The 22244-nt window shown below is 40.1% G+C and overlaps 1 protein-coding gene across 5 annotated transcripts in view; it reads right to left on the reverse strand.

Annotated features, from left to right (window-relative positions):
* ERBIN (erbb2 interacting protein) overlaps positions 1-22244 on the reverse strand; it is a 93984-nt gene that overhangs the window by 10260 nt on the left and 61480 nt on the right. For 2 of the 5 annotated variants that reach the window (XM_060280261.2, XM_088652669.1), the window contains 10 exons: positions 20228-20343; positions 17932-18001; positions 17374-17473; positions 17053-17174; positions 15641-15811; positions 13184-13366; positions 11572-11686; positions 10451-10634; positions 8081-9617; positions 1575-1718 (listed from right to left, as the gene is read on the reverse strand). In XM_060280261.2, coding sequence (XP_060136244.1) covers positions 1575-1718; positions 8081-9617; positions 10451-10634; positions 11572-11686; positions 13184-13366; positions 15641-15811; positions 17053-17174; positions 17374-17473; positions 17932-18001; positions 20228-20343 — 2742 coding nt within the window. The remainder of the gene's footprint in view (positions 1-1574; positions 1719-8080; positions 9618-10450; positions 10635-11571; positions 11687-13183; positions 13367-15640; positions 15812-17052; positions 17175-17373; positions 17474-17931; positions 18002-20227; positions 20344-22244) is intronic. The other 3 variants (XM_060280262.2, XM_088652670.1, XM_060280263.2) reach the window with 2 other exon arrangements.

Here is a 22244-nt window from a genome sequence, read left to right on the forward strand (position 1 = left end):
CCCGCAAGGTCCCCTTCCTCAAGGCAGCACATGTACAGGCCCGTCTGCAGTTTGCCAATGCACATCTGAATGACCCAGAGGAGAACTGGGTGAAAGTGTTGTGGTCAGGTGAGACCAAAATCGAGGTCTATGGCACCAACTCAACTCGCAGTGTTTGGAGGAGGAGGAATATTGCCTACAACCCCAAGAACACCATCCTCACCGTCAAACATGGAGGGGGGATATATTATGCTTTGGGGGTGTTTTTCTGCTAAGGGGGCAGGACACCTTCACCACATCGAAGGGACGATGGACAGGACCATGTATTGTCAAATCTTGGGTGAGCACCTCCTTCCCTCAGCCAGAGCATTGAAAATGGGTTGAGGATGGGTATTCCAGCATGACAATGATCCAAAACACACGGGCAAGGCAACAAAGGAGTGGCTCAAGAAGCACATTAAGGCCCTGGAGTGGCCAGACCTTAATCCCATCGGAAATCTGTAGAGGGTGATGAAGGTTCGAGTAGCTACACATCAGCCTCAAAGTCTTACTGACTTGGAGAGGATCTGCAAAGAGGAGTGGGGCAAAATATCTCCTGAGATGTGTGCAAATCTGGTGGCCACCTACAAGAAACGTCTGACCTCTGTAATTGCCAACAAGGGTTTGGCCACCAAGTTCTAAGTCATCTTTTGCAAAGGGATCAAATACTTATTTCACTTATTATAATGCACATCAATCTCTGACTTTTGTCTTCTGGGTTTCTTCCTGTTGTTATTCTGTCTCACAGCTACAATAACCCTACCATTAAAATTATGAACTGGTCATTTCTTCGTCAGAGGGCAAACGGGCAAATTTAGCAGGGGATCAAATACTTTCCCCCCTCACTGTATGTCTTTGTAACACAAAGCTGCAGTACTGTTTACATAGTTTCATCAGCATACAGAGCACTTTTTATAGGGGGCTCTGGCTAAATTGCACAAGTTAAAATAAAAGGGAAAACATAACAGGGGAGGTAGTGAATAGAGAAGCTAAAGCATCAGTGTGAGCCAATAGAAATACATAAAAATCACCACTCCAATTTATTTATACAATACTGTATTATCATAGAATTCCACAGGCTGAAAGCAGTAACCATCAGGTTACACTGACACCAGATATGCTTGTGAGATAATAAACAAGCTCAGAACTATTGAATTATCTAAACATCTCAAGGAAGAAAGCTGTTTTTCCATCCTTGAGAAGCAGAATCCCTACGGTCACCTGCCAATCGAGGGATAAATCGCTTCAGTATCTCTATATGGCTATCAGTTGGCTTGTAGGCAGAACATGCCAAATTATTATTTAAAAAATTAAGTCTCATTTTAGAACTGCTCTTCTCTGATGCTTTAGCAGAAAGCACTTTAAAAAAAAATTACAAATATTGAAAGAAAATTATTCAATAATTGCCATTATTGAATCATCATATTACAGTAATGGGTGGAATCAGCCATAATCTAGAATTACTGTACACAATTACGAAAGTGCAGTTTTAAAGGCACTATCACATGCCTCTTCCAATTTCTTGCTAACAATACCCTGTTTATGTATGTACTCACACGAACAATGTGAACACCAGAACTTCTTCCGTCTGCAACACTCAAGGCAACATTGCCTTGGCTGCCATGCAGATCCCTAGAGCTGCCATAGTGAAAGCTGCTAACTGGAGCATAATTGGAATTAAAGGACCTAGACAGCATGCTCTGAATAAAGAGGGGACAGATAACAGAGATTAGTGCAGCATGCATAAACCACGGGACACGTTATACACCAAGTCAGTATTGACACACATGCTGCATGACCATGCAAAAAAGGAATATCATGCGCACAAAGGGTAACACCCATTGTGACTAGAAAAAAAATCTCAGTGACATGCCGTGTGATCTTACTTGCTGTAACTTAACAAGCAGTCTGACGTAACAGACACACAAATTACATAAAAACAAGCCCATTCAAAATGTGCACGACGCTAAGAAAAACAAATGTTTAGCTGTCACATTTTAAACATCCTCAACATAATCTATGGGCAGCTAAGTTTACAGAAAGGGAAAGTGGATGACTGAAGTATACTTTTCTGGAAACTCATTCTGAGCAGAAACACCGTTGCCTCAACATATTTCTGCATTGCAGAAAACTCCCCGCTTACATGCATTCTATTTGCACGCGCGCACACACACACACACACAGTGTCAGGTATATGGAAATGGGGACGACCTGGCCAACCAAGCATGGCCATCCCTCTGGTTCTTCCGCGCTCATCAGCTGTGCCCATCCATGGAGCCATGTGAGCCAGAGGGACAGTGCAGGTTACCCAGCTGAGGTGCAGGGAAGCTTCACCCCTGCCCACCAGCTGAGCTGATACTTTTACGCAATTTTGCATATGCAGAAGGGGGTTCAGAATGTAACCCCCAGGTAAATGGGGAGTCGCTGGTATTTTAAGGGGGAGTTTTTCCAACACTCTTTTCTGGTCTTTCAAAATCAGCACAAAATTAGAATTACTGAAGTTTAACATGACTTAAATTGAATTTAAAAGACTAATACGTTTTATCTTCAAAGTTTAGAATTTTCAAACCATTTTCATTTACTTAAGATGCGATAGCACATTCCAATGCCGATACTGATTATGACAACATTGGTTTAAGTCATCATTTTTTATAAACTTTTTTTTGTGTGAATAAAAGAATACAGGAACAACAAATGCAGCAAATCCGGTAGTTTTGCAAAGTTAGCTGACTTGACAACTGAATCAGGAAGGTTACTGAAAAGATTCAAACACAACCACTCACAGTTCCTAAATGTTTGCAATATTACTAGATGTTATGAGGAAACCAATAATGATAAACACAGGCTAAAATCCTGAGCACTGTAATACCAGTAATAATAATTTTATCATTTATATATGTCCCATTTCAATAGCTTCCCAGCAAAGAGAAGTGATATTTAAAATATTTTTATTCTACTTTTCCTCAAAAGGAATTCAAGTTAGCCAACTATTAAAATAATGAAATAAGAAAAAGACCATAAAAACTACAAAAATTAAAAGCAACAAACGTTAAGCACATCAATCAAAAGTTGCTCAATAAAACAATTAAAACTTTCTCAAACAGCATTAACCAGAAGCCTTTCTAACAAGGACAGCCATTAACATGCAGTGAAAAGTTATTAGAAAGATAGCTAGGCAGGCTTTCCTCAAGGAGGAAGTCCAAAACGTGAGCCTAGCTACTGAAAAGGTCCTTTTCTTGATCCTCAACTAGATGTATTTTAGGAGTCACTGACGCTTCTGTTGAAGATCTTTTTAGCTTTGTTAACTTTGAACCCTGAAATCTGTAATCCCCTCTAAACCGCAACCCATAAACTGAGGAACTGATACTCAAACCAGGAACACCCCCCAAAAACACACACACTGTCTGATTCAATCCAAACTGGTGCCAAAGTTTTGCAACTGTTTTCAGTGAAACCCCCAAAATTTGAAGGGCCCCCCAAAATGGGTTACTGTTTTAGTGTGGGGCCATACTAGAGTTACTCTTCTTCACCTTTTGTTTTTCAATGCATGTATGAGACTAGTGCACCCAAAGAGCCAGGATTGCCTTCTGAGCAGTCGAACATCGGATTTCAAGATAACTTATCATGGCACATATCTGTCTCTTTGGAAAGCAGAACTTGCAAGTTAATGGTTTCAAATACAGAGTTGTTTTTTTAAAAGTTCTTTTTATTGATACCCGTTTCAATGTAAAGGGTCTATTGCCAGCTTCTTTAGGAGCACCCAGGAAAGTAGGCGGAGCAAGGGTTAAAGACTACGCATTGTGAAGGCCATGGGCCTCTCAGCAATTTGTATGGAAACTCTTGTGTGTATTAAACATATTCTGATCCAGAATCTACATTTTATGTCTCCCTTTGCCTTATGGTTCTGCTACTGGAATAGTAAAAAAAAAAACAGAAATGTTTTATTTGTTATAAAAATCTCAATAAAAAAGTAAGACAGTAACCAACTTTTGAGGGTACTGCAAAATGTGGGGGTTTCATTACAAAAAGGCTGCAAAACAATTGCAAAACTTTGTGGTTTGTAGCTGATCTTACTAACCTTGCAGGCTTGTACAAAATAAGGCTACTTCCCAATCCACCATGGCCTCTTGCTATGTGATGATCTGAGACTTCTGACTTTCCAGAGTATAGCAGAAAGCAGATATGCAGACTCCCTCATAGCTGAGACCATGTTAGACGGGGTCTAAAAACCCAGCATTAATCCTTAGCTGTTTTTGGACTACAATTCCCATCATCCCTGACCACTGGTCTTGCTAGTGAGGGATGATGTAAGTTGTAGTCCAAAAGCAGTTGGAAACCCAAGTTTGGGAAACCCCCGACCTAGTCTGTTCATGAAGCAGAAAGAGGTGAGATGGTAAAGTTCTGAAGCTTTAGGATGAATAGTATCATTTCAGAAACATTCTAGAATTATCCCTTACATTTTTAAAAAAACAAACAAACAAACAAACAAACATGTTCTGCTATCAGAAAATAAGCACAGCAGGAAGAGAGCTCTCCCTGATGTGCTGGTGTTTTTTTGTTTTTCAGGAAGCTTGGTACATAAATGGCATCCCCTACTTGCACACTAACTTGATACATTCCTTCATTCTACCCTCACATTTTGCCACATGTGTAAATGAGATCTTCCACTGTACAAAATACTTATCATGCTCAATAGGGTGGAACCATGCCTGCACATTTTCAATTATATTGTTTTAAGGACAATAATTACAAGACTTCACCCTTTTAAAAAGAATGCTGAAATTCAGGGTGGTTAGGGAATGGAATAGTCCTGAGGGGGTCAGGGCACCGGCACCAGCACACGCGTGCGCGTGCGCACACACACACACACACAGTCCACCCATTGCTGTTTCGCCTGCTTAGGTTTAAAATGTATTCAGACTTTTGTATAGGAAACTAATCTGCGAGCTGAATTTGAGTACTTTGGCCTGAATTCTTTTAATGGCTTTTTCTACTGGTTTCACATGTAGAATTTATTATCCCTGATGTGACCTTTACTGAATTCCTTCTCAACAGGGGCTCAATTAAAATAACTGCTGATGAAATCCAATGAATACACTAGAAAGGTGAAAAACTGGTCGAACTAAAAGTAAGAGTCCCATAGTGCTTTTATACATAAAGTATTCTTTTTAGGTAAGTTAAGGCTCATTACTTCCCACATGTCTGAGAGCTTTCTTCATTGTTCCGCAGCTGTGCCTTGCGAAAATCTGATCTTACCCACTGAACTGAAGCATGGTTTAGCAAAATCTCTCTTTGAATTTTCAGTGCATCTGATAAAATCCAATTCAGTGGGTAAGATCAGATTTTGGCAAGAATAATGAGAAAAGCTCTCGGACCTGGGGGAATTAATACACAATGCAATCAAAATATAGATCAAGCAAAAGTGTGGATCAACCCTAAATTTATAGAGTACCATTACAAATGAGAACATGGGTGTTGCCTAAACAAACACTAAAGCTAAGCAATGCATATTATTTTAGGAATGAGACAAATTTCAGAATTCTAGGACTAATGGCTAGTTGGTGTACATTTTGTGCTTTAAATCATGCTACCTAATAAACCACAGTATGATTGCCACTTACATTTTCAGAGTGTTTGTCATGTTTCCCTAGCATGGTTAAAATCAAGCTGAACCATGTAGGTGCTGCTTCACATGAGTGGCTAACAGTGTAACTTTTCAGAGGCAACTACATCAGAATAATTAAATGAAACTGCAGGTGGGATCTACACCATTCAAAAAAATGCCAAACCATGCTGAAGTGCTATGGAAAAGAGCCTGAGTGAGCCTGGGGCTTAGGCTCTCCAAATTCCCTTCTGCCAGTGCAGTGGTGAGATTAGTTAAAAGCAAATGCTTCCAATCAGTTTGTTTTTACTTCCAAGCCAGGACTAACTGTGGCCAGCTTTAATCTGTGGTTTACAATCTTGGCTTGTTCAGATAAACCATAGTTAAAACCAGTCGCAGTTTGTCCAGGTTAGGACAGTTAGTTGAATATGGAAGTAAATGTTTCTGTTTTCCCCCTTACAGCCATACTGAAGGGAGCCAGGGGAGCGCCCACGAACCCAGGCCTCATTTGCACAACACTAAAGTTAGTTTTATATCTACAGCAGCCTATGATGAAGTACTTTGGCATTCTCTTTCAGGAAACAGCCATTACATTCATACTCTACCCTGCAACTATTTACCGGTACTATAGCCCACACAAACTTGCTTTTCCAAGATTCAGAGACTTCTCATTCTGATCACCCAAATTCAAAAACAAGCATTTAAAGCTATCTGGAACATATGATCAGTAGGAATCCAAGTCCTAAGTTCTACATCAGTCTTTTATTTAAGCACTCACCTGACAGCCACAAGCAACAAGGCTTTGCACACAGGCAAGTCAACTGGTTGGCAGACAGTGGTGCTAGCTTGAATAAAATATGGGGGGAGAGGTAAGCCTCACCCCACATAATTGATCATATGACAAAGTGCCCCAACACTATTTGAATACAATGCCCATAAACATGGGGGGGAGCATCCTCCTCAAATATTTTATGGGGTGGCAAAGCCCCCTCAGCCCCTAGGAGTTGGCTCCTATGTTGGCAGACAAGGTGCTGAGTGCTCCGTCCCTTCTCTGTGCCCAGCATAGGAGCCTAGCAGGCTGCCAGAGAATAGAAGTCACTTCCTTCATACTCTACACAGAAATACTGTAGGCTACTGTAGAAGGGACAGAGGACCCTGTCCATCCTCTGCCAGCTCCCACCAGGCTAGGGTTTTTTGTGCTTGTGTGCAGACTATTGACTTTTGTGGATTTATCTACAATGTTGTCTTGCTGAATCAGTCCAATTTTCTGTCTCCAACAGTAGCCACCAGATGGCCTCAAGAAGCTTAAAATATATGGGAGGATGGATTTAAGCCACCACCAACATCAGAACAGAGGAGCTATATTTAACTGAACATGAAATGCAATTGATAAAATGTTTGTGGTTTTATATCAAATATGGATTGTACAGATTAGAAAATCTGCATTTAAAGCAAAGCAGATGTTTCTGACAGTGGGAACAAATATCTAAACAATGCAGTCCTTTGTTACCAGTTTTACGGTACATGTCAGTACTGCAGCAGAACACCGTGTGTGGATGTTGACCCTAGCTGAAGGTAGCACCAATACAATATATGGGTCTGTTCCAATATTACGTCCGATACTGTATTGTAAAACTCAAGGAGAAAACAATGTATGATCTCCTGTAATTACATCTCCAGTAATTTCTTCTCCCATTCTCTATTCTCACTCAACTCGTACCTTAGTCTCAGCCCCCCCCCCCCGCCCCATTCCTTTCATTCCTCTTCCCAGGTCCTTTTACTTTGTTTTTATATGTATTTATGGTTATATGTTAACATTTTGTAAACTCCTCCTCTGTCCTTTTTCCCTCAGGAAGATTTCCTTTCCTCTCCTCATTTCCCAAACTGTCTTCCAGTCTGCTGGTCCAACCCAAAGGCTATGGCATAATTAAGTGGCAAGGCAGGCATGAGAGAATGTACTGCGCATGGCAATGAGGCCTTCCTGAAGGTGGCCCAAGGCACACTGGTGGGTTCTAATCCACTATTTGAGAAACACGGTGTTATTCAAATGTCATTGTATGATATTCAGTCATGGCAAAGCAGCAACCATGCGTCTCTGGTAATATATGAATCAGGTTTTCATATCTGAGCTTCAAGCGTGCTGAAGCACATCACTTTCATCACTTAGATTTCACTAGACGTTATGGCAAAAAACCTGAGATATTCTTTAGCAACTCACTATTCTCCACAAAGCATGTAGGCAGGATGTCAGATAGTCACAGTTGTTTGTGCAGCAGGATGCATGCTTAAATTAGCTTCTATCATATTTTGAACGTGGTTTTAAATTTATAAATAGATTACTTAAAATTTCAAAGCACACTATCACAACTGGAGAACATGCATCACTTCCAAAACTGGACTTTTATAGGTTGACTCAGGAGAAGGATAGCAAGTTGAAGGAGAAGTAGTAAAGTTATTTACCTTTTCTAATTTTTTGGCCTCAATGTGTCGCAGCACCTGTTCCCTCCAGTCATGGGGAACTTTACTTTTTCCTGGAGGATCTAGCAGAGAGTGTTCAGAGTTTACTCTTGGGTTTGTTCTTTTAGAAGGACTAGTCCTTGAGTAATTGAAGTCACTAACTGACATAGTTCTCTCTGGTATTTCGTTTGCTGAAGGGCGAGCACTCTGAGGCCGAGGTACGTTGGGCCCATCCACGCTGTAGGTTCTTGCAGAAAGAGGTCTTTGCGGTCCTGACATTATTGGTGGAACTCTTCCCATTGAGTGCAAATCCCTGTACGTTAAATAATCTCCTTCAGGAATCTGGGGGCGCCGAGGAGGCCCAGAATCACCAATGTTCATGGAAGCAGTGGAAGAGACGCTGCTCTGCCGCTGGAGAGTATTTCGACTTGCTCCAGAAACAAGTCTGTCACTTGGTGGAACGGCCCACATTTCCATATGCCGCCCACCCATCCTTTGATGCGTATTATATGCAGCAGTAGCTCTAACATTGTTATGGTTAGAAAAATTCATGTTGGCAGAATGTTTCACAGAATTACAGCCATCTGTGGTATCTGACCTTGGCAAGCGTTGAGGAGGCAAGCAGCTTTGTTCAACTAGGGAGTTTTGTTTTGGGGGCCACAAGGATTCTTTGGCTGCCATGCTGCTACTGTACTGGATATTATATTGAGGGGTACTGAATTGTTGTGAAGTATTTGTCCCTTGCCCTCTTATGACATTAGTACCTTCAGGATTATGATTCGAATCAAATTTGAACACAGTTTTTGTACACATTAAATCAGACGATGACGAACACGCAGGAAATACTTGTAATGGCTGGTCATAGAGGAGAGTAGCTGATTTACTCCGGACTATGTTTTTTCCATCTGGACCTGTAACTGCTGGTTTTACTACAGGATTTGGCTGCTGGGATCCATTGTCATTGATGATATCATAAATTTTCAGAGCACCTGTGTCCATGTTAGTTATGCTATGAGATTTCACAACTGGTCCACTCCGCTGGGGGGACAAGTCTTCAGTGCTCTTTGAAAGACACATTTCTAAAGAAGAATCAGTATCAATTGTAGCACTTCTCTTTAGCTCTGGTTTTCCTGCATAATGAAGCCCTTCCTCAGAATGTCCATTGACATTATTTATAGGACCCAGGTTAGAATATTTATTTCCATTTTCCAAATGCTCAATTTCTTCTTTTATATTATTGTTTAAAAAGCCCTTAACTGATGATATTTCCTGTGATTTTATTCGTTCTACTACATTTGATTGGATTCCTTCCTCATCAGTCAACTTGCAGATATTCATGTTAATTTGGTGAAATTTGTGAGACTCATCAGTAGCATTGTTTAGCTCAACGCCTCTTTCTATCAGAGCTAATCTCTCTTCAATGTTTAATCTGAATCCAGTGAAATTTGTAACTTGATCTTCAGCATCTAGTTTTTCATCTGCTATGACATTTAATTCACCTCCGTTTTGTAAAAGACTATTGGAATTTTCATCTTCTCGCCTGAAAGCAAAAAATTAATAGTTTAACAAACTGATAGATATGACAACAGCATTGTTATTATACTGGTATATCAATTACTTGTTGTGCACTAATGAAATACTTTTATAAGACGCAATGTACTAAGCATCTCCTTGCCAATATAAAATTATAACATATTAGGCATTGGATACCACTGAAGTCATTAATAAAACATAAACACAATCTTTAGTGATAAGCAAAATGTTTGGTAACAATACAAAAAACTAAGTTATTGTTCACTGAAATTATCTCTGTGACAGTAGAGCATCTGACTATGTATTTAACATTTTTAGAGGCTAAGATACAAAAACAAGATGTCAAGTGTGAAAGGAGAAATGCTAAAGTGTGTCCAAACACATTTGTTACATGGCCAGATAGACAGTGCATAAGGCACCCTACCAAGAACTATTCTGGTGCTGCTGGGCAAGTAGTATCTCATGTCAACTATGCTGATGCGATGGGGAAAACACAAGAGAACTTAATGTTGAAGAGGCAGGTGATATAGTTCATGGAGGGTAGTGGCAATTTCTTCCAGCTTCTGCCAATTCCCTACTGCACATTTCCTTACTCAGCTTGCTTTGATTTTTACATATTGGGCTTCTCTAGTGTGCAAGTCCCATGTCACTACGACAAACCAAAACTCACCAAAAGGACAGCAAACCAAAACAAGCAGACTTAGAAATACAATATGGGTGGTCATCTATAACTTGTATAGGAAAACAACAAATCCACCATTTAATTTCTAAAATGATTTTAAACAATTTATGAAGTTATTAAAAAAACTAGCACAGAAACATGAAAATGACTTTTCAAACCTGATTTTGGAAGTGACAGCCATGTTAGTTTCCTTGTCTGGAGAGCACAGAGATGCTTCACGACTACTGTCGGTATTTAAAGAAACTGAGTCGGACATTCGAGAAGGAGAGGAACAATTACTGTTATTCTGATTACTGTTGTGTGTGGGGTCATCCGACAATGAATCTACATCTTTACTGTCATCTAAAAAGAGTTCAAGATAGCTTAGTATAGGTATATAATTAGCTCATGGTCCTTTCAGTTTCATTTAATTTTCACAGGAAGCCTACTGAATATATACAATCATAAAATTGTAGAGTTGGAAGGGACCCCAATCTAACTGTTTAGGGAGGCTTTTAATGTTTAATAGATTACTGTGTTTTATTTTTCTGTTGGAAGCCGCCCAGAGTGGCTGGGTAAACCCAGCCAGATGGGCGGGGTATAAATAATAAATTATTATTATTATTACCGGTATTATTATTATTATTATTATTATTATTATTATTATTATTATTATTATTACTAGCAAACTGTTGTGAAACAGAATTTCAGAACAATTTCATTTTAACTTAGTATAGGCTAAAAGCAACAACATTTTACCCACTACTGAAATTTGTTAACGCTGCCCGACCCAACTCCTCAAACATAGTCAAATTATGTTATATGCACCATTACATTCCTGGTTCCATAATGAACATATATTTCACAGCTTCTGCGTGATATGCTCCAGATGCTCAAGTTACATGCATTAGGGATAGAAGCAATTTAAAAAATTCTATGAAATTACTGTCAGCTCTTCATTAAACAATCCCCCCTCCCCCATTACATATTTTTTTCACAAACGTACTAGACATTATCATGATCAAGATACATATTTCTATGCCTGTTATTCAAGCACAGCAACACTGGTTATATTTAAGCAGAGGAAATATAGTCAAGTAAGATGTGTACTATGATAATAATTACTTATGTAATCATGCTTCAAGCAATAAGGCATGTGAAAATATGCTCCATTAACTTAAGCACACATGTGCTAGGTTAAAGGATGAACTTTCTAAAAGATGCTTCCAGATACTTTCATACAGCTTTAATTTAACTTAATTTTATAAACTTCAACAACTGAAAGATTGTTTAAACTCACCTTTCTTGCTATTGCCAAGTGTTACCACCTTTGGTTGGTTAATAGAGGTTTCTATGAGAGGGGGTCTCATTTCTGCTATTTTCATTTCTTCGTCAGAGGACAGCTCTTCTGACTCCTGCAAAAGGAGAGGTGTGTGGTATAAATTTTCAGATGCTTGCCAAAATAAATACAGTAACTCTTTAGACAAACCTAAGCATTTTTGCATGCATTGTTCATTTACGCTGGTATCTCCATTTATTTTTATTTTTTATTGTGACTGTAACTCTTCATATTGCATTGAGATTGCTCCTGAGAGGAGCAGCTCTTTGTGCAGCTGCAGTCAGAGGCTGGGCTTCAGAAAACAGCAATACACCCACCACTCACTCTGGAGCAAGACCCGGGCACCAAGAAGAAAGCGCAAATGAAACAATTAAACAACAACAACAACAACAACAACAACAACAACAACAACAACAACAACAACAACAACAGTTATATGCTTCATTTGAAATACTGATAATATGTAAGCTTTGAAAGACCTGGGTGGAAAATTGGGTGGGGAGATGGGCATTTCCATGGCCTTGAAACAGGAAAACTAACATTTGAAGTAAAGTCCCCAGACATATTTGGCAGGCTTAATCCAATCTGGAGGGGAAATTTGCTGTGGTTGTTTCTGGGATGGAGATGGGGGGAGTTATAGCTTTAAATAAAAAATCACAAGAGTGAATGGAGAAGGTCATTGTTTTCCAGAACAAACCCATATCTTAGATCTCAAAATGAATCTGACAGCCTTTGAAGCACTTCTGGCCAAGGTGGGCTGTTTTCCAAAGCATCAAACTGGGATTTGAACTGAATTTTGTGCTCAGGACCTACAACTAGCCTATAAACATATATATTTATAATCCACCCACTTACGAGTGGTTGACAAGCTGTATAACAAATATAAAATCTCACAAAATTACTAAATCAAACACATGTAGCAAAGTAAAATCATAGCTATCAGATGTAGCAGCAACTCATATAATAAAGCAGAGCAAAACAGCAGTGTTTTGTTTACTGATTATATTTATATCCTGCCTTGCAGCATGCAAGGTCTTCTCCTTCTCCCACACCCTTTATCCTTAGAACAATCCTGTGAAATACGTTAGCCTGAGAGTGGCTGGCCCAGTAAACCTCACAAATGGGTGTTTCCCCCAATCCTAGTCTGACATTCCACCACACCACCACATTTTCTGGGATCTCAAAAAAGTAATTCCAGTGCATATATTCAAATAAAAAAATGTGAAAAATATGTACACTTCATTTGAACAAAAATAATGAAAAGGCAATTTCAGAATTACTTAATATAATTAGTAATTCATTTATCTATTTTGTTCTGATTAAATCCTGCCTATTCAAAAATAATGTTCTGCTGGCAACTCTAACAGGATTTTTGCAAAACACTTCTGTACACATCTACTCGGAAGTAATCCCAGGTCACCGTGTACTACTGTAACTTAAGTGCTCTTGTGAGTTTGATTCATTTTTGAGGGGTAAATGAAAAATATTTTGCAATTTATATTCTCCTCATCATGTTTTGCTCAGCTTTGGGTGTTGCTTAGTTGGCAGAGAACATGCAAGGGAAACAAACTACCTCAAGAGTATCCTCATGATTAGTGATTGGTTTTGTGTTCTCAGAGGTTTCAACTTGAGTATTCATACGCAGGTTTCCGGTGCTATTCTCAACTTCTGCTACATTAGGTTTTTGCACACAGTTTCCTATCACATTCTGCACTTTGTTTTCCATTTTGCTCTTTGCTGGAGTAATTTCTGCAGTCTATGATAGATTTAAATACATTAACAAACATTCTATTCTGGAAATCAAAGCTCGTATACTTATTACTTTCATTTATTTAAAAAATATATACTACTTTTCCATAAAGAAACACCAAAGCAGTTCACACAATAACAGAACAGAACATCCAATAACAATATTCATCAAGAAAATCAGTAATATGGTCATAATAATTAGGCAGTTTAGTGCAGTAAATTACTGGTATTTATACTTATATATTGCTTCACACATCCAGAAGCAATTCACAATAATAAAATACAAAATATGTAAGAAATTCTATAACAAAATGCAAATCTAAGTGTTTGTCCAAAGAAAGAACCATCTAAAACAGAAGAAAAAGTCCACCCCATCCACAAAGGATGAATACCAACAGCCACCCAAACCCAGCCATTAGTGCTGTCCAAACTAAGGGTCAGAAAAAGCTTGAGTGAACTGTCCCAAACAGTGTATGGAAGAGAGGAAGTTTTATTCAAGGATTGTAAAGATTCAGATCAAGCAACAAGCAAAGATCACCAAAGGTGACTAAGAGTTCAAGAATGCTATCAGGGTCTAAGACTGGCTGAATGCTGCAACAAATGGGCATAACCCCCCCCACCAGCTTTTAAGGCTGATACATAGCATGCTCACTTGTGAGACTGGTGCACTAATAAATAATAATAATAATAATAATAATAATAATAATAATAATAATAATAATAATTTATTTATACCCTGCCACTCTGGGTGGCTTCCAACAAAATATTAAAACACAGTACTGTAGTCCATCAAACATTAAAACTTCCCTAAACAAGGCTGCCTTCAGATGTCTTCTAAAAGTCTGGTAGTTGTTGTTCTCTTTGACATCTGGTAGGAGGGTGTTCCACAGGGCGGGTGCCACTACCAAGAAGGCCCTCTGCCTGGTTCCCTGTAACTTGGCTTCTCGCAGTGAAGGAACCACCAGAAGGCCCTCGGCGCTGGACCTCAGTGTCCGGGTAGAACGATGGGGGTGGAGATGCTCCTTCAGGTATACTGGACTGAGGCCGTTTAGGAGTTTTGTGCTTCTCCTAATGGGGGTGTGGGTCTGCTGCGAACAGCAGAGGTGGCACCAAGTTCTCAGCCACAGAACAGAGCTACCCAGCCCAGCTGCCCAGCCTCTCCTTCTGGCTCGTCTATGCTCTTCCCCATTGCTAGGGAAGCTCTTTCTTCCATTGATGGAGAGGGCAGCAGAGAGAGCAAGTGGGACTGCCTCCCCTTCTCTGGCCTTTAAAGACAAAGGATCATGTGTGCAGGGGTCCTGCCCCTCCCTGCTTGCAGTGTCCCCAGTACTCTCCTCGTCCTCCAACTAATCTGAGTACAACTCCCAGTCTGTACCATTTGGGATCACTGAGTTCACGACAGGAATCAACACATTTCTACAAGTGACAAACTACTATTTTGCCACTTTTATCTCATAATAATCTTGATATAAATCAAATGGAATTTTGACCTCACTCCATCTGTCAATCCTTTGATTTTCTCTGCAAAGACCAATAAGGGGGAAGAAAGGAAGGCGCTGAAAGCAGAGATGCCTACTTACCAGAATCAGAGAGCATAGTAATTACTTAAGCTGTTTTCTAAATAGTGTCCAATACACTCAAATCAATTACTCTCAGTCCATCTTAACATTTGCAGTCTATCAGAGCTGGACAATTACTTTGTGGAATGCCAAAGGTAAGTGTCAGGGGTGGAGTGACTACTCTTGAGTAACGACCTTCCACATGCTTGTCTTTCAGACGTTTTTATTGGTGCACATTATTTACAGTGTAACGGATTGCTGATTTCATGTCTACCTGCTCGAGTCAGATTCCTGCACTACACCCCTCTGTGTTCGTGACCAGCATAAAAGCCTTGGAACTGAGAAGCGCCTCCCTTTCCTCCTCCTCCTCAATTCTGGCGTCGGGGGGACGGGTCTTCTGTCTGACCTATTCCTGTCCACTTTTTCCGCCTCCATCTCTTCCTGCCTATGGAGCAGGGGCTCTTTGATGTTGCCAGAGCCCTGGCATTCCCTCTCCGTTTCCTGACTCCCCCCTTCAGACCCCTCGCTCTCATGACTGCTGGGAGACGGGCTGCTTCTGATGAGGGGGGAGGGTTCTCTATAATCCCTCCCCCTTACAGTAAGGTTTTTTTGTTTTTGTTTTTGTAAATGTTTATGATTATATCTAAACATTTCCACAGTTCAAATTTTAGTATTTCATTAAAATGATCAAAATATGACAAAAATAGAATTTTGAAACTAACCTTTACACCTGTATCTTTCACTGAAACTGGCTGACTTTCTGGCTTTGTTTCTTTACTAGCATCATCTGAGTTTTCTTCATCTTTCAGTCTGTGCACTATTGTTTGAACAGTTTTGACCATATTCTTCAGCTCATCAGGGTAAGGTGTTGGATACCTCTTCAAATTACCCTCCTAAGCAAGAAAAATTAGTTTTTAGAAGTCACATCACAGTTGCAAAGTAACTCTGCAAATTCTGACATCAGCTGTGGAAGAGAAGAAACAACCCACTATAATCATAGGGCTGCTGCTAACATTGAAGTGAATGGGGAATGCACTTGTACAGTCCTCCTTACATTTCTCACATTTCTACTCAACTCTTTCTCTAGGGAACTCATTATTTTCACAGGATCAGTCTCAGCTAGGCATTGCTCCAGTACAGTGGTGCCTCGCTAGACGAATTGAATTCGTTCCACGGGTAAATTCGTATAACGAAAAATTTGTCTAGCGAATCCCATAGGAATGCACTGGGAAAAAATTTTGCCCATAGGAACGCATTAATTGAATTTCAATGCATTCCTATGGGAAACCACGATTCGCTAGACGAATTTTTCGTAAAACTAATTCGTCTAGCGAGGCAACCTCCGCTCGAAAAATCTTTTCGTTAAGCGAAAAATTCGTCTTACAGGGCATTCGTCTAGCGAGGCACCACTGTACCAGAAAAGAAACCTTGAACATGCATGAAGCTACAGATCACACATCTTGCACCTATAGACCATTGCATTTATTTGCATTATTTATGCTTTAACCCCATCTTTAAAACTAATTGTTATTTTAAATTACATTTCTACTCCTCTTTTCTCCTCTAATAAACATGCTTAAGTGGCTAACAAAATCTTGCAAACACCAGAAAGAAAAAGACTAATAATTCACTTCATTAAAACGTCAAAACAAACAAAACAAAAAGCAGCACGACTGAACATGACATGCACGAGGTTCCCAGAGAGTTTGTTATCCAGGCACTAACCAGGGCCAGACCCACTTCAAATGGGTGGCTAGCTGCATCAGGTGCCTTCGCAGCATAACCTCAAAGAGATTCACGTTAAAGACTGTCTACATTCATTCTAAATGAAAGCTATGATCCTCTAGAGCAGGCATCCCCAAACTTCGGCTCGCCAGATGTTTTGGACTACAATTCCCATCATCCCTGACCACTGGTCCTCTTAGCTAGGGATCATGGGAGTTGTAGGCCAAAACATCTGGAGGGCCGCAGTTTGGGAATGCCTGCGCTAGAAACTCACTGAAGCCTGAAGGTTGTGCAAAAGAAATTGTGAGAGAGTTGCTAGGAGGTTACCCACCTCAGCAGTAGATCCTATTAAAGGCAGAAAGTGTGAAACATATGAAGGAAATCATGACAGAATAAAGCAATTGCATACCCTGGGTGGTGCCTCTCTTTCATCTTTATCTTCATCACATTCAAAAGCAACCTGAGCACGCTGTTTCCTCTGCTCCTCCCACAGTGAAGGGTTGAAACTTTCGTTATCAGATATAAACATAACTAAAGAATAGAAAAAGAAAATTGATTCCTAAGCAAATGAGCTCCAAGGAGTATGGGAATTTAGGACCGTGATACTGGTGAGGGCCCAATAATTTAAAGGTTAGAAATAGTAAAATCGGTAATCCAATCTAAATAGATACTCCCTCTATCATCAAACTTTTAAAAAAATAAATAGGAAAAAATCAAATCAAATTCCTACCCTCTTCAGATCTTGGTTGCTGTGGAAACATGTAATTAGTAAGTACTGTTTTCTGTGTTTCTGGGTCAACTTCTTTTTGAAGTGGAATGAGTGGTTTAGACTGAGAATACAAACAAAACAAGAATACCATTAAGAACATATACACATTCTATACACGTGCATGCAGTGAAATCCTAGTTTCATTTTCATCAAGAATATATATTTGATGTGAAATATTAAAACATAGCCAATATATTATGCTGAGTAATTTTATTAACCAAGTCTCAAGATAAAGAGGAGTAGATGTTTTAAAAGAGTTTTGTACACACCCTATTCAGGATGTATAACCGTTTTGCAGAATGTCAATGACACTTCAAGAAAATAATAGGATCCTTTGGCTCATCAGAACATTATGTCCAATGTGATCACTTTGTGAGAAATACCAAATTCAGAAGCCAAAATTATATTTGAGTCCAAAAGGGATTTATGTATGTCACTAAAAGGCTAGTTTTAAAATATTGTTAGGATTGCAAGAAATCAAAAAAACTTCTAATCATGCTAAAAATAAGCAATGCTTACCTGATTATCTGATAGCCACATGGCAGTCAGTTGCTGCAGCTTTGTAAAGGTATAGGGTAAATACTTCAGTCTGTGAAGAAAACATGTGATACAAAGATTATGCAAAAAAACAGATTATTTATCTAAGAACAGACCAGAATGAGGTTACCATAGATAATGAATCACCAACCCAGTGCCCATGAGTGACGTGGTTCCTGGAAGTAAGGTACTAGCCCTTCAGAAAGAAAGTTATGGGGCAAAAGGTGTAGGTACCTTCTAAGTGATTTCTGTAAAATGAGAGCAGTGTGGCTACCGTGTGTGTGTGTGTGTGTGTGTGTGTGTGTGTGTGTGTGTATGTATATGTATATGTATATGTATATGTATGTCTTGAGAAATGCTCCCGGTTGTTTATTAGACAGCAATAGCATCAGCATCAGTCAGAGTGTGCACACACCTTTTGTCTCCATACTTTTATCTCCAAACACTTAGCTGTCTTCCTATGGTAAACATAAGGTTGTCAGGGATGGCTGCCTCTCTAATTTTGTTTTATGCCACGCCCCCAGGGCAGCCGTTTTGTGTTATACCATACCCCGTCCAATGCAGCCATTTTGTGAATGGTGCCCCCCAACCTCTTCAATCAAAAAGGGCTGGTGACCCCTGGCAACTTCATGGTGAGTACCGGCACCTCACCTATTTTTCTAGGCAAAAAGCACCAGGAAGATGTGTGTGCATATGCCTGCAAAAGCTTCCAGCTTATGCATTGCTGGAATGTAGCCTGCTGTGCAAAGGCAAGAGTCACACCCATCGCTTCACCAAATTTCTTTCTCAGGCATGAAGCCTCTGGAAGACTGCCCATGAGGGAATACGACTGTCAAGATGACAAAGGTTTCCCCACCCCTGAATATGAAAAACGTTATATGATGTTTTTACTTTTGGTTTTAAAACAGACGGACTTATTTGCAGCATTAGATTTCTTTAGTCATATAAGCTTTTCATTCAACATTATCCAGATCTAAACAAATAGTAACATTTTATCCAGTGTGATTCTCTCTCTCTCTCTCTCTCTCTCTCTCTCTCTCTCTCTCTCTCTCTCTCTCTCTCTCTCTCTCTCACACACACACACACACACACACACACGCCCCACAAGCAACAACCTCATACCCACAGCAACCCAATAATTAACCTCTACTATCTAACCAGGGACGCAGGTGACGCTGTGGGTTAAACCACAGAGCCTAGGGCTTGCTGATCAGAAGGCCGGCAGTTCAAATCCCTGCGACGGGGTGAGCTCCCGTTGCTCGGTCCCATCTCCTGCCAACCTAGCAGTTTGAAAGCATGTCAAAGTGCAAGTGGATAAATAGGTACCGCTCCAAGCAGCAAGGTAAACGGCGTTTCTGTGCACTGCTCTGGTTCACCAGAAGCGGCTTTGTCATGCTGGCCACATGACCTGGAAGCTGTACACTGGCTCCCTCAGCCAATAATGCGAGATGACCACCGCAACCTCAGAGTCAGTCACGACTGTACCTAACGGTCAGGGGTCCCTTTACCTATCTAACCAGTAGCTTTCTCTAATCAGATAACAATCCCAGCATAACTAATAGGGCAGCCTTTCCAAACCTGGTGACCTCTAGCACTACAAATCCCACAATCCCTGCCCATAGGCCATACTGGATGGGGCTAATGGGAGTTGTAGTCCAACGACATCTGGAAGGTACTAGTTGAGGAAGGCTGCTCTGCCACAACAGTGTTATGAAATATAAAAACTCAGGCTAGAATCACTAACTAGACTTATCCAGGGGGAGGGTGTTCCAAACTCCTGAGCTTTCCCCCTTCTTGCCAACACAACTGTGGCCTCAGTCAACTTCAGGCAGTAAGGATTAGTCTCCTCTTGGCTCCATCCTGCACAATCAATTGCAGTTTATGGGCTGGCAATGGACCGTATTATGCTTATATTCTTATCCTCTCTCTTGCTAGCACCTCAATTCCCAGACCTGTCCAAGCTTCTCAGCCAGAACAACTGAATCTTTGTATACACACTTTTCCACAAAGGAAGCAACCACCAAATTAAGAGTCACGAGGGCAACAAATGCATTTTGATACAATTATGGTAATTTGATACCACAATTCATTACATTCATATTTCATCCCTCTCCAAGGATCTCAAATTGGTAAATGCACTTCCATCCCATTGTTTTATCTTCACAACAAGCCCAGGGGGGAAAGGAAGGCACTCAGGCTAAGAAACAGTGACTGACCTATGGTCATTGAGTGGAGCTTCATAATTCATAATTCACACAAAAGAATGCAAGTAACAAACCTATTGTCACTTAGATTGATGACTTTTAATTTCTGCATATCACTCATTTCCTCTGGGAGGAACTCCAGCTTATTAGAATGTAAGAACAGAACAGTTACATGTTTCCAGTTTCCAATCTGAAAAATAAATAAGTAAGTTTGATTACTCAGCCATCCGGAGTATTAGCTGCTGAATGTTTTTAGTCATGCATTTATCTATTATTTTTAATAGGAAAAGAAACACTTGCTTGAATATATTTTCAAAGAGAAAAAATTCCACTAACTAGGACCCACATTATTTTGGATATAAAGGGATAAGAAAGGTCAGGGTGGATTAGAGGAAATTAAGATAGTTTTCATTATGATGTTATATGTACTATTTTTTTCACCTAAAGAAGAGGTTCCCAACATTTCTGGGCCCATTTCAAATTATGTTACATGCACCACCACAAACCTGTTCTTCCAGTTTGTTTCTTGAGCAGGGGGAACGAACTCAGACCCCTAGACCCCAGAGAGCAGGAGAGAGGAAAAACAACCAAACACACAAGACATTCCCCACCACTGAGGAGAAAACGATGGAAAAAACCAACCTCCCAAGGAGAACACCTAAAGCAAAAACAGATCCACATCCCACTCCAAGGGGGAGGGACAAACAAAGAAGTGTACCAAACCACAGAAAGTAGGAAAGTTCGTGTGCACGCACACACGCACACACAGAGTTCATCTTCTTTTATTCTCTTCTCATGTCCATCCTTCCTCTCCCATCCCTTTTTCCTTTCTCTTTCAATACACCTTCCCTCCCAGACACTCTTATTTCCTCTGCAATACTGATCTCAGTCTAGAAAACTATAGAGTTGAAAGAGGAAGTGGGAAGGGGCAAAACAACTCCTGCCTCCTCTCTCAACTTCTTGTAATTTCCAGGTAGAGATTTCTCCCTTCTCCCTTATAAAGGGGTGGGGGGTGGGGGATTAACTCCTGGCCAGAGAGGCAGAAGTGAGGGGAGCACAGAGGCTTTCACCAGCATCAGTGCTCTTGCGGGCACTGCATTGGAGACCACAGACCTATAGAATGCAGGCCAGTTTGACTATTCTTGTGACATCTTGCAACCATCCTCAAAGGCTGGAATTTGCTTGACTCTTTTAGGCTGCTATGAGCCCCTGGATTTGATTTTCAGAGTGGTAGCCATGTTAGTCTATTGCTGCAGGAAGCTTGTGTCATTTATTGGTGCATAAGCAACAGGACGTAAGAGGAAGGAACAAAGTACACACTATATCTCCTACACTGGAATGCTGCCATGCAAATTACTCATCGCCAACGCCTTTCAATGGCATGCAAATGCATAGCAAACACAGCAATCATATTCATTCTTGGTATAGCTGAACGGAGGAATAAGTATCAGTTGTACAATTGAGGTACAGTACAGGTTTCTACTAGTGCAGATCTAACTTATGACTCCTGTACATAATGTATTTCAGAAAACTGCATGACTGTTTGGTCTAGTAACTTTATTCTCTTTAGTCCAATGCACATTGCCTAATGTCAATTTTCTGTGCAAGAACTTTTAGTTAGAAAATAACATGACAACTTGTGCCTACTGACAACTGTTTCTACATCCATTTGCATATTCAAGTTAAGGCAGGCTTCACTTGATGTCAGCAAGGGACATTCAGCTACCCTCAACCTCAAAACTATTTATTTTTCATCTTTCTTTCAAGGAGCTATTTCTTTCTTTCTCTTTTTTTCTTTTTAATAATTAAAAGTTTATTGACATAAACACATACAGAATACAATAAAATGATGGATACAGTGAATAAAAATAGAAAAAACAGATACAGAGGAGATACAGATACATTTATTGAATGCACAGATCAATCACATAAAAGTTTATGCAAGCATATTTTTTAAAAAAAGAGGCAGGAAAATCCACCTGAAGCATGTGTAAAGGGGTAAGACTGATGGTGTCATCTGTTTTGCTAACATGCATACACCATTATGTCAGTTATGAAGCTGGAATCACTCCACAGCTGAGCAAATACTGA

This window comes from Zootoca vivipara, chromosome 10 (genome assembly GCF_965207765.1).
Source record: "Zootoca vivipara chromosome 10, rZooViv2.hap1.1, whole genome shotgun sequence".
In the NCBI taxonomy this organism is placed as follows: domain Eukaryota; kingdom Metazoa; phylum Chordata; class Lepidosauria; order Squamata; family Lacertidae; genus Zootoca; species Zootoca vivipara.